Source organism: Strix aluco, chromosome 9, assembly GCF_031877795.1.
Source record: "Strix aluco isolate bStrAlu1 chromosome 9, bStrAlu1.hap1, whole genome shotgun sequence".
Lineage (NCBI taxonomy): Eukaryota > Metazoa > Chordata > Aves > Strigiformes > Strigidae > Strix > Strix aluco.
In genome coordinates, this window is record NC_133939.1 from 27,523,965 (window position 1) to 27,536,939 (window position 12,975).

At 38.4% G+C, this 12,975-nt stretch overlaps 1 protein-coding gene across 1 annotated transcript in view; it reads left to right on the forward strand.

Annotated features, from left to right (window-relative positions):
- The first annotated feature begins 1,962 nt into the window (after window positions 1–1,962).
- BCHE (butyrylcholinesterase) overlaps window positions 1,963–12,975 on the forward strand; it is a 33,954-nt gene continuing 22,941 nt past the window's right edge. The window contains exons 1-2 of the mRNA XM_074834330.1: window positions 1,963–2,076; window positions 5,197–6,718. Coding sequence (XP_074690431.1) covers window positions 5,202–6,718 — 1,517 coding nt within the window. The 5' untranslated portion in view covers window positions 1,963–2,076; window positions 5,197–5,201. The remainder of the gene's footprint in view (window positions 2,077–5,196; window positions 6,719–12,975) is intronic.

Sequence of the window (12,975 nt, forward strand, 5' to 3'; positions counted from 1 at the left end):
GTAACTGTGTCTGTCTTGGAGCAGGAGGCTGTTTCAGGTGCTGTGGGCACTGTAAAGGGGAGCAGAGAGGGGCGAGAAGATGAGAAGGGAGGGGTTGTGACAGCAGATGTAGGGCAACGTGGCCAATGCTGGAAAATAAATGAAGCCAGAAACAGCATTTTTAGTGTTTGAGTCTCCTACTGTTTCTCTACTGCTCAAGGCAGTGATGAGGGTTGAGAATACAATGATTTGTCATAAGCATCAGAAATACCTTATTTAAAAGTGGCCTCTAACAAGATTTGGGGCTTATGATTCATTCCTCTGATGTCACAGCAAACGTGTGTCACCTGGCCATGTTTCCAAATGGGTTGAAAAGGCACTAGAGAAAGTCAGTGAATGTGCACATCAAAGAACACTGAAAACTGCCTTAATTTAAAGAGCACAACTTAGCCCTTCCTGCAGGAAACTGCACTTGAAAAGTTTTGATCAGTAGGAGTTGCCACTAGAGTTGATTCCAACTTAATCTGATTTTGTTATTAAATATTTCTATTTACATTACTGAGATAACAATCTTGGCTAAGAATTCTGAATTCCCAACTATATTTGACACTTTCAAGCTGAATGTTTACAGATTTATAACCTGGCTTAGGTTTAGACTGGGACATATTCTCTCCAATGGACACGTCCCTGCAATATACCTATTGAATGTCTGATCCCAAAGGTAGACTGTAAAAGGTAGACCATGCTTTCTTGACTTTTTCTCTATTAAAACACTATTTCACATGCTAGCTTTTAAAAATCATTTGTAGTCTCCATGTTAAGGTCTATAAACTTCATACTTAACTTTTTATTTCTGCTTTATTCCTGTTCTATGCATTGCCAAATATTGCTTTTGTGTAATTGAAGCAGAGCTGTAGTTTGATTATTAAACAGAGGGAAAGTAATTGTCTTCAGCTCTAAAGGGGGAAGCAAAGGCTCTCGGTAGAAGAAAACCTTAAATTGTGCAAAAGTTGCTTTTTTCAGAGCAGAGCTAGAGAGAAGATGCTGCTGGAGAGAAGATGCAGCCCCACCACCAAGGGGTGGTTTTCTGGTTTCGCGTGGTGGCTCAGGGATATGGGTTTGACAAGACATTTTGTAAGGGGGGTGTATGTTATTTATTTATCTTCTCCACCTCTCTTCTCTATTACGCCTTCATTTGTACCTCAAAATATTTGCAATTTAAATATCCCCCCCTCACTGTGGGACATGTCCCCAGCTGTGCTACAACTCTGACCTGTAGTTTAGACTGGCTTTGCACCTGCAGTACTGAATTCTGGTGGAAACGATGCTTAGGAGGTTCAGGCAGAAGGAGGGTATCAGGTGTACTGAGCAGCATGGGTGACTTCCTATTTGAAGCTTAAGAGAGAGAAAGCAGCGTGTGACACCATATGGGTACCATTTTTAACCCTAACATCAGAAGAGGACAACGCAGATTTCTGCTGTAGCCTACAGATGGCCGTGAATCAAGGAATACAACTAATGCTTGCCAGTTGTTGACATGTCTGTGCAGAGGACACTCCTTTTTTTATCTGCCACAGTTGCTTAAACCCAAAAATAACTACTCATCTTACAGTGAGAATAAAAGTTTGAGGTACTTTAAAATGGTGCTAAACTTGAGCTGTACAATAGCAAAAAAGTACAGGTGAGATTGGTGCTCTAAGCAAGATGAAGGAAAGAGAGGCAGGATTTTATTATATTTGTAATTCTGTTTATCTTTCTAGATTATAAAATTGTTGCCCTGTGCTAAGAACAAATTACCACATCTTCCTTTTCCTATAAAAAGCTCATGCCTGATTTTCTCCAAAATGGGTTTCTCTCTGTAGCATTTCTACAACTATACCATTAGCCTTTGAGCAGATGTCAGATAGTAAGGAACGGCTGCCTGCAGATCAAGTTGCTGCTGCCAACTCTCGCGAGCTTTGTGTCAGAAACAGTTGATTATAATGTCAGTACTGTCCAATTTACAGGCTTAAAGCAGCAGCTGCATACTGCATTTTCCCTGAAGTATTCAAAGATCCTGACTCTTAAAAACTTTGTAGTTCTTGTAATAGAAGTGGGGTAAGTGATTCTCTATTTACCCGTCTCTGTCTGCCAGGATAATTTACAGTTCAGCTTGATTTGCACGGGGATTGTGATCTTTTAAAATGTTATGCTCTGCCCATTTGTTGCTCTCTTGGGAAAACTCACTCTGCTCTGCAAATGGAACGAGTAAGCAGGCGTGTGTATCAGACCTTGGTATTATTCAAGGGATCCTGGGTTAAGTAAATTAAGCTGAACTAGAAATCACTTATTAATTCAACCATGTTTTCTATTTAAATAGTGATTATATAGTCTTGTGTATAGATTTTTTGGCTGGGCAAAGATTTGCAAGGAGAGGAAAGAGTCATTGAAATAAATTGTGTTCCCTTGCTGAATAAGAATACAAAAGTATAGTCTGTTTAACTTTTGCTGGAGGAAACTACTACAGAAGCAGCTTTTTAAAGTATGCAAATACATTATATGATATATCTCTGTTCAGTTAAGGTTGATGAGCTAAAGCAATCTTCTGACCCTTTTATCCTCATAGTAATAATCAAGTAATGTTTGTTTTGCTCAGTATGCTTTACGTTGTTGAGTTTGTTTTAATGCAGCATTAAAAACCTTATTAAATGTAATATTTGCCATACATTCAAGGTGTAATAATAATCATTTCTCACTTTCTACTTCTGTTAATATTAGCAGAGTAAGTTGAGACTAGACAAGTCGTCACATTCAGTAGTACAAAACTTCTGTGGTTTTCAAGCTTGATCTGTTTCAAACTTTTTCTTTAAAATGACACCTGGCCTTTTGCAGAGCTAATTAAAAATGTACAGACACAAATTTTTTGTTAGTCTTTTTCTTCCTAAAATTCATGTCTAAAATTTCTCAGGGTCAAAAGTTATGCTTCTGTGTTTTGCAGTGTTTTCCTCCCATCCCATCCCATCCCATCCCATTCCTTTTTAATTAACAGGAAAGTACAGAGGGGAATTCATTTTAATTACTATTTAGATATTAAAAGCTTTAGGAACTTTAATGTCTCTCGCTGTTCTTGGTGTTATTTTCTCTTCTTCATAACGGCAATGTTTGAAATCTCTTATTATTTCCAGCTTGTTGTTGTGGTTCAGTCCTGGGTGACATGTTAGAAGTGAGTATGTGAAGAAAGATGGTGTCAGTGAAACAACAGACTTAGAGAAATTACTTCTCCCATCTCACAGTGCTGTGCATTGGGTGCAAAAATACCCAGCTAGAGCCCTCCTATTAACATTTCTCACAGCCACCCCAGTTGCCTTGATTGACTGTGAGATAGGGTGAAAGAGTTCAGCCCTAAGCTAATCTTTACATACCTTTTCTCACCCAACTCTTACAAGATTTTATTACAGGAATGAGTGGAACAAAAAATGGCTGGCACATGGAGTGGGAGCTAAGTGCCACTAAATGATGTGAGCCTCCTGTGCGGGTGCTGCAGGCTGCTGGAGAGAGTCTCTGCTTACCCAAACTCCTCAGGAGTTGCTGGACCATGTGAGTCGTCCACTCACATCTCTAAAGTTTGGCATACATGGGGCCATTTGCAGCTGAAGCTGGAGTGTTAGACCAACTCTGAAATCTATTGCTCCCATTCACCAAATTATCTTTTTTTTTTCTTTTTTAATAAAAAGACAAAGTCATAGATGTTTATGTTTTCTAAATTAATCTGTTTTCCATTTAGATGAATGCTAAAAATATTGTCTCCGAAGATTCTTCCCTCCTCCTTTGATGCTATCTCAGAGTTAGGAACCTCTGCGCAAAATCTTCCACTTTTCTCCCCTGTGTTTTCTTAGTTGATTTCCAAGAATATGTAAACAAGAAGGAGGAGCTCAGATTAGGCCACAGCTGTAGTTTCCACAGAAATTAGCCTCATTCCTTTTAAGGACACAAGTGCTTCTCATTAACAAAGAATGGCCTGTTTAAAGTGGCAGGACAGAGTACACTATGTACAACAGGGCAACAAGCAAAAAATAGAAGGAAGCTTTGTTAAGCATTTTCAAGTATGTAAGCTATAGAAATGGGTTTACGCAAAAAGTCTTTTTCTGACTTTCACTTTCAAGGGGAAGATACTGGAGTTTTTATAGTATTTGAAAAAGTTGGGGTAAATTGGACTTTAGTATCCTTAAATATGGTACATAATAAAAATCTATACCCTTAGCCTTAAAATAATATTAATTATTACTTTGAAAAGTTTTCAGGAAGCAAAGACCAGGCCATACTTAAATTATTAGTCACCACCTTCATATATTAAAAAATCCTTAGCCTTTTAGCATTTTAATGTTCATTCTAAGTAGTAGTAGTATGCCTGCTTCTCATGATGGTTATAAACTTGATTAAGTTGCTTTAGAAAAAAAAGATCTTGAAAGAAATGTTTCATTTAGGTCTTGGCATACCTCTGTACACAGTCACCCACAGGAGCTGACAAACTGACAGTCAGTTCAGAGGTTCTTCACGTACTTCACTTGTTAAAACACCTTCAGATCCTAAGACATATGAGCAGGAGTTTATAACAATGCCATCTCAATGGTTTTGCCCAGGCATCTACTGTGACACAAGTTCAAAGCTTATGTGGACCTGGAGATCCCTGGATTAAGACTTGGCTTCAAGCTCCTTTTCAGTGTTCATGGGATGCGTGTTTATGTCTGGAAAAATCTGTGTCTAGTGATGTTTGTTATCACTCTTTATTGATTTGAGAATACAAATTGCCAGAGTAACCTCTAACAGAATAATGGCTAGTCGGGCATGGCATCTTCTGTCACGGGTCATAAAATATCCTGTTCATCCTGCCAGTGGAAATGAAGTGGTTAAGTCATCTGCTAACTGAAGTAGTCAGCGTCTGCTTATATGACTTTACCTTCCCTGGTCTGGCTCTTTAGTCCTATGCTTTTTTATTTCTTTAGTTAGAGTTTTTCTGCATCATGTACCAAATACTAAATACTAAACACTAAACACAATCTTCGCAACACAACTAACTAACAAGAACTTATGGTTAAAAACTGCTGAGCTTTGTGTGGCAGCACCATCTTATTTTCAATGACCTTGGGATGACCTACACCCTTTTTGAATAAACTGTTTTGTCTCTGGTACTAACACATTGCAATACTAATTCTGAATTTCTTTTTTCCTGTGTTTCAGATATCATGATTTGGACAAATGGTACAAGTCTCTATACCAGATTTTTTATGTGGCTTCTTCTCCTGTATATGTTCATCAGGAAGGTAATGCCTGAAGATAACATCATTACAACCAAGAAAGGCAGAGTCAGAGGGACGAACCTGCAGGTACTGGGGGGGACTGTGACAGCCTTCCTTGGAATACCTTATGGACAGCCACCCATTGGTAGACTGAGATTTCAAAAACCAGAACCTCGTGAGAAGTGGTCAGATGTCTGGGATGCCACAAAACATGCAAACTCTTGTTACCAGCTTCTAGACACAACCTACCCAGGATTTCCTGGATCAGAGATGTGGAATCCAAAGACTCACCTAAGTGAAGACTGCTTATACCTTAATGTATGGATTCCTTCTCCCAAACCCAAGAATGCAACTGTCATGGTGTGGATATATGGTGGTGGCTTTGAGACTGGGTCGACTTCCCTACCAGTCTATGATGGCAAGTTTCTAGCCAGGGTAGAAAGAGTCATTGTAGTTTCCATGAACTACAGGACTGGTGCATTAGGATTTTTGGCTTTGCCAGGAAACCAGGAAGCTCCTGGAAATGCAGGTTTATTTGATCAAAGACTGGCACTTCAGTGGGTCCAGGAGAACATAGCAGCATTTGGAGGCAATCCGAAAAGCGTGACTATATTTGGAGAGAGCGCTGGCTCGGCTTCTGTCAGCTACCATATCCTTTCTCCTAAAAGCCATCCTTTATTCACAAGAGCCATCATGCAAAGTGGATCTGCAAATGCCCCTTGGGCTGCAATAACAGCATCTGAAGCCAGAAACAGAACAGTGGCTTTAGCTAAACAACTCCAGTGTCCCACCAGCAATGAGACAGAGCTAATTCTCTGCCTCCAAGACAAGGACCCAAAGGATATACTGGAGAATGAAATTTTTGTTGTAACATATGACTCTATTTTACGAATATATTTTTGTCCAACTGTGGATGGTGATTTTCTCTCAGACATGCCAGAAACGTTGATTGAGAATGGCCTTTTCAAACAAACACAGATCTTAGTCGGTGTTAATAAAGATGAAGGATCAGCATTTCTAGTATATGGAGTCCCTGGCTTCAGCAAGGATAGTGATAGCTTGATCAATAAAACACAATTTGAAGCAGCTTTAACTCTGTCCTTCCCAGAAGCAAGCCAACTTGCAATAGAATCAATCATTTTTCAGTACACAGATTGGGAAAATGAGCAAAAGCCAGAACATTACCGTGATGCCATGGATGATGTTATTGGTGACTACAATATAATATGTCCTGCAATGGAATTCACAAAAAAGTTTGCACAATTAGGACACAACGCATTCTTTTATTTCTTTGAACATCGATCCTCAAAGCTCCCTTGGCCAGAGTGGATGGGAGTAATGCATGGTTATGAGATCGAGTTTGTGTTTGGATTGCCCCTAGAAAGAAGAGTGAATTACACCAAAGCTGAAGAAATCTTAAGCCGGTCCATGTTGAGATACTGGGCAACTTTTGCAAAAACCGGGTAAGTTTACTGCGGAAGTTGGTTTGATTGGTCTTTGCTTGTTGTTTCACAGGTGGAAAAAGCTTAACTTTTGGTGGTGATTTGAAGCCTGATGAGAACGATGAGGAAGGATTAATTGTTTGGCTATCCAGAATTCCTATTTTAGTTCTGATAAAATCACTGTCTTAGTAAAATAAACTGTTGATGTGCAACTCACTGTATTGGATGAACTTAAGGAAACAATGTGAATCCACCCATAAAAGCAAATGCAAAACATTTTTTTTGCCATGGCAGCAGCTGTTACAAAGGAAGGTGATGGTTTCAGGTTTTAGAAACAAAATATTTCAAATTCTGGGAAAGACTTCCAACAGTAGAAGTAGGAACAAAAAGCCCAATTTCCTTTAAAATGTAATTTTCTCAGAACATGCAGGTGTATAATATGGAGGTATATTATGTTCACATGATGAAGTGATTGGGATTGCAGGCTGCTCTTTTCAGAAAGCCTATCTTCCCATGTGTACTGTAAGTATAATCCTGGGCTTCACTGAAGCCAATGACAAATCACTTGCTATTTCCATTAGACTCATCTTTAAGTGAAATATGTCCTAGTCTGTATAAGAAGCAAATAAACATATTTCATTTAGATGTTTGAAATGGATTAAATACAACCCCTCATTCAGCCTATTTAGCTGGAGTCAGAGAGGAGTGAGACAGCCCTTGGGCTGCATGGCAGGGTTGTGGGGTTCTCTTGCTGCAATATTCAGTTTGAAATTAAAACATTTCAGTGCAGTAAGAAAAAGAGCCGCTACCGCAGTTATGTACGATTAGTCTCAGGGCTGCAAGCCTGATGGGATAGGCAGGTTGCTTGTCTTCTCTGAAGCTCAGTTTGTGCTCTCTCCTGAGAAAATTATGTATATAAAAATCTGTACTTGTGAAAACATAGACTCAAACACTTAATTCATTCTTTAAAAATGTTTAAATGACTTAAATTTTAAAATCCTGCTTTAATTTTACTTCCATGGTGGTCTTTTCTTTTGGTTTGTGAAGGATATGTAGATTTGTAAAGACTGAAATCAACTTTGGAAAAGGATCTAATTATTTTTCTTAATAGATTAGAAATCAGAGGAGACCACTGTGCTCATTTAGTTCATAAAACCTTGTACATAACACAAAACACAGGTGGGACTTAAATATTTCCAGTGATGGAAAGTCCAGAACAAATATTGGTAGGTTGTTCTAAAGCTTAATTACACTTAAAACATTTACAGTTATAAAAAGAAGTTTTGCGTTTTGCCTATTCTACTTCTCCATTTTCTAGAGGCTCTATTTTGTTTGACAATTTCTAAGCTTTACTTTATGATTTGTGTTCCATATAGAGATAGTTCTAAGCTCTATACAAATAACCCTTAATCTTTTTTTTTTTTTTGTTAAATAAAATAGGTTATACTCTTGAGGCTTTCACTGTAATTCATTTTTTCAAGTCCTTAAATAATAATTATGCATCTTCTCCAAAACTGTGATTCATCAACACCTTGTTGGAGCTTTCCTTGTTGGAATTAAACACTGCCCTCCCCAAAGAGCCCTAATTACCGCTGTCATCCATCCCCTCTAGTTCAACCTGATATTCCCCTGTTTACTCATCCAAGGAAAGTAATATTTGCCTTGACCGTGGTGTTATGCCAGGAGCTGCTGGATGCCTGCCGGGGCGCAGCAGCTCCATGATCAGCCCTGGTCCCGCGGTCGCCCCTTCTGCCGTGGCTCTGGAACACGCTGCACGGGGCGGCTGGCACCGACCCACGGGCAGCCCGGCTGCTGCCTGAGCCCTGTGCAGTCCCTTCACGTTACATTCCAAGGTGGACTCACAGCTTATTTTTATGTGCATTGTTTTGTTTTTTTTTTAACAGATTTGGTCATCAATAGGTGTGATTGACTGTTTGCCTTGATACACAGGAATATTAATTACATTAGCAACTTCTATCCGCTTTATATGTTGGAGCCTGTAATTTTTTTTACCATAAGTGATGAACATATTAAAACTCAGAAAATGGCTACACAGATAGCTATACTCATCCATGCATAATGTTTTAACACAGGTTTTATTCTTGTAAAATTTAATCTAAAATTTAATCTATGAGCTCTTCCTGCTTCCCTCTTTACTCGGAGCCTGATGACACCACTCCATATGAATTTGGTGTGAAAGACCATAGCACAGAGAAAAGCATTCAACAGTGGTGTACGTTCTGGAATTGAGCTTGTGGTTGATTTATCAGTGCCAAAAATGCATCTGATAGATTTCCAGAATGAAGTCTTCACAATGAGGTCAGGTAAAGCCTGGTAACAATTCGTGCATCCTGAAGACATGTTAGGACAACATTGCTTTGAAGCTGGTGTCATTAGGCCCTTAGGGGAGAGTAAACTGGGTGAAGGCTTCTTATTACATACTGCAGCTTTACAACCTCCCATACAGGAGTTTGCAATCAGAATCTTATACGAGAGATAGCAGATCTTTCCATTAAACAGAACTATTTCTTAGTAAGAAAAGAGAAATTCAGGTCTATATTAGATTTTGCAGAACAATATTTACATTTCTGTGAACTCTTGGTTTCCACTGTATTATATGTATTTAATTATTATGTATATATGTATATAATTTTTATGGGTATATATAAAAAAATCTCAATAATCTGCTGTGCAAAATAGAGTACACTGTCCCTGTCACTGTAGCTAGCTAAAATTAGACAACATAAGGTACATTCAGGTTTAAGTTTATAGAAGACAGTCCCGTCATCTAATCTGATTATCATTTGCACTATAATTAGATTAGCCTACAGATTGAATTTCAAGTGGTTTCCACAGCAAACAGCAAATAATCTCTCCCTCTGCTTCAACCACAAGTATCCAAACCATCACTATCAGGGTAAACAATATAATCATGCAATTTATGTAACAGTAAAAGATCAGATCAGTATTAAATCATTATGTGACACTTTCATCATCATCCAAAACACAGACCCCTAAGGCTCTGTAACAAATCATTCATAGTGTACAATAAGTGGAAAAATAATAAAAATTGTTAATAATTCTGAAAGTAATAGCTGGTCCTTGTTTTCCTGGCACCTTTGAGCACACAGTAAACATTTATAAAGAACTGGGGAAGCCCCATTTGACATAATGTTTCTAGTAAACTCTGACATGATCAAAGGGCAAATATCTGAGGGGAAAATTACTTTACCATTGATGTCTCCAGTAGATAACGAGAAAATCAAGCAAAAAGATTAAAATCAAAAATAGTGTACAGCGCAATTTTTAGTGAGGGTGTTTGACCTAATATTCTAATGTGCAGAAGTACAAAAGCACAAGGGAGAGAAGAGCAGCCTGCAGAGGAAAAGAGATAAGGTAGAGTCAACAAAAGCTGAAAGAAAGCGGTTTTCTCCTGGTACTTTCTGGTTTGGAGGGTCTGAGAGGTGACTCAGCTCACTGCCTGCGGAGCAGTGTGCTCCATGTTACCGCTGGCACCACAGCCTGTTGCTCTGTGTTTCTCACAAGGGGTTTTCAAGCCCATACTTTGACCTTAGTGATCTCTGGTTTTCATTCTCACATGAGTAGTAGGAATAAAAATGGTGATATGAAAAGTCAAAGGTCCAAATGCCTGGTAATAGTATTTTCCGTTTCTGAGAAATACCTAATGTCATGTAAGAACAAAACAAAAGATGTTAGGGAGAAAAAGAAAAGTGACTCCTTCAAAGGATCCCAAGAGTGTATGTGAAATTCTTGAGTTTTACCTTTCTCAGTAAACAAAAGGAGACTGTCAGCCAGCCCAAGAGCTTCCCACTCAATCACCACCCCTATCAATAGCTCATGGAATTTGCCAATTCTCTAGGCACTTCTTATTTCACATCCTTGCTAAAAATAAATATCAGTGTCTACATTTTGGTGTCTACATACAATAAATATCAGATCTACATTTTGATTTTAAAATCCTCCATTTACCCTGACCTAGGGTCTCCCCAGCTGATTCTTGTATTCAAGAACATTGGCAGTTGAATATCAATTGCTAGCCTTAAAATAATTTGATAAAATTCCAGACATCATCAAAATTAGACAGGCAAAGAGACGTGCATTCTCGTGCTCGTTGTCTTTTACTGGAATCACCTCTGAGCCATGAAAAAAATTGTGGAAATCAGAGTCATGAACAAAAAAAGGGTCAGATCTTAGGAAACTTACTTCTATTTCTCCAACTTCACTTTTGGTTTTTGGGTTCTTAAAAGTGACTCATCATTAACAGGGTTAAAGATTTTCTGGGTTTGAATATGAATGGGGAATGGGTAACATACAGGATTCAGTAGGAGACAGGAACAGACATTTTGCCTGTGAGGCTTGAAGTTAGATGCTGGCGTTATACACCAATAATATCTCTCTTGAGTACCCAGGGGAATAGTGTCATTTTTAGGAATCTGCCATATATTTACATGGTCTGTATCTTCTGTGAAGACCCTGCTGAAGTAGTCGTCTTTGACAATAAGCCACTGCTTTTCAGTCATGCAATTCCCTGCAGATTCATTATCCAGAAGCGGATTCAGCAGCATGGGAACCCCTGGGAACTATGGATACCATAACTACCTCTGCTACTGCATGTAGGGACAGGCTGCTAATCACTGTCTGCAGTATTTACCCATATAAATAATGTTACTTCATATCACGTAGACTGAAAAGAATGAATAAAAGAAACAAATTACCTCATGGGTCTGACTGTTCAAGCAGTTAACATGGAGCAACTTGAAGAAAGGACAGACTGGGAGGCCCATAAGATTCCTGGTAGTGATGTTTAGGATCAGCCCTCTGGGCTACTTCCAGCTGTGAAGTCAGTCTTGAAGTGGATACTGATGTCCGTTAAGGTACAGAGAAAGGTAACTATTAATAAACTGCCAATAAATTCCTGGGATTGGAAGACAAAAGCTTCGAGCTGTGGCAATTCTTTTTCCATCACTTGAACACTTCTGCAGTTTCATTATCACTACAATTTTTTAATGACTGAACTTTTGGTAAGGTCAACCAAGTATCCCAGCTGTTCCTAGTGCTATTAGCATCATTTCATAAAATACTTTTTTTGCATGTAGTTGAGCCTTGAAAGAACGTTTTCATCACACTCTCAAAGAATTTCTTTTCTACCAATGAGGGAAGAAAGAGGGTTGTTACTGGTGCTATCTGAATATATCAAGTATAATAAAATATTTGGGTTATAGGAAAGGACAGATTCCAAAATCGATGTTCTTGATCTACATTTTGATTTTAAAATCTTCCATTTACCCTGACCTAGGGTCTCCCCAGCTGATTCTTGTATTCAAGAACATTGACAGTTGAATATCAATTGCTAGCCTTAAAATAATTTGATAAAATTCCAGACATCATCAAAATTAGACAGGCAAAGAGACGTGGCCGAATTGTATTCAGCAGGAAACCGTAGTGTGATATCATACAGAAGGGCTGGATGAGGCTCGGTATGATTATGTTTGTGTATAAGTAAAGTTCATTTTAACAATATTATGTTAGATTTCCGTGGCCTTCTCCTGAAAGCTTTCTGGAACCCTTTATGTGACATCCATGGTGAAAGAATTTGAATTTCTCTTTTTAAACACTTTTAAAATTCATTTCTCTGCTGCACTTTTGTTATTCTTCAGAAAGCTTTTGAAAGTAAGCAAGTGACACTAACAGGTACTATCAATCATAACCAGCAGAATGCTCTGCTAACTGTAGTAAGAGGAAGTTTTATTTATCATGAAAAAATATATGGCATCCCAAATCAGTGGTTGCTAGGTTATGCCTTTTGCGTTACTTTATTCATTAGATTTGGTAACTGTATTCTTTAGACATGAGTGACGTATAGTGACAAGAAGACAGACAAATCAGATGAGATGAAAACTCAAATAAGAATGTAGTGGAACATACAAAGATAATATTTTTAAGGCTTTGTGAAAAACGTTTCAGATAAAAGGAAACCAGCAAAACTTGTCTCACTGCCAGTTTTACAACTGCTGAAACAAATCTTTGCAGCTTTTTCTATAAAGTGAAGCCTTTGAAATATTTCCTCCCATGTTTTAGGGGAATTTGTGAGGCTTTGATTGTCCCACTAAAGCTCTGAAGCACTTTGCCTGGTTATTATTGCCTTTCCCTGATGTTCCACTGGTAGACATATAATAAATTTCAGTGCTTTTGTTACCAACTTATCACAACATGTTTATAGAGAGTAGTTTCAGAACAGCGAGAACAGAAACAACAGC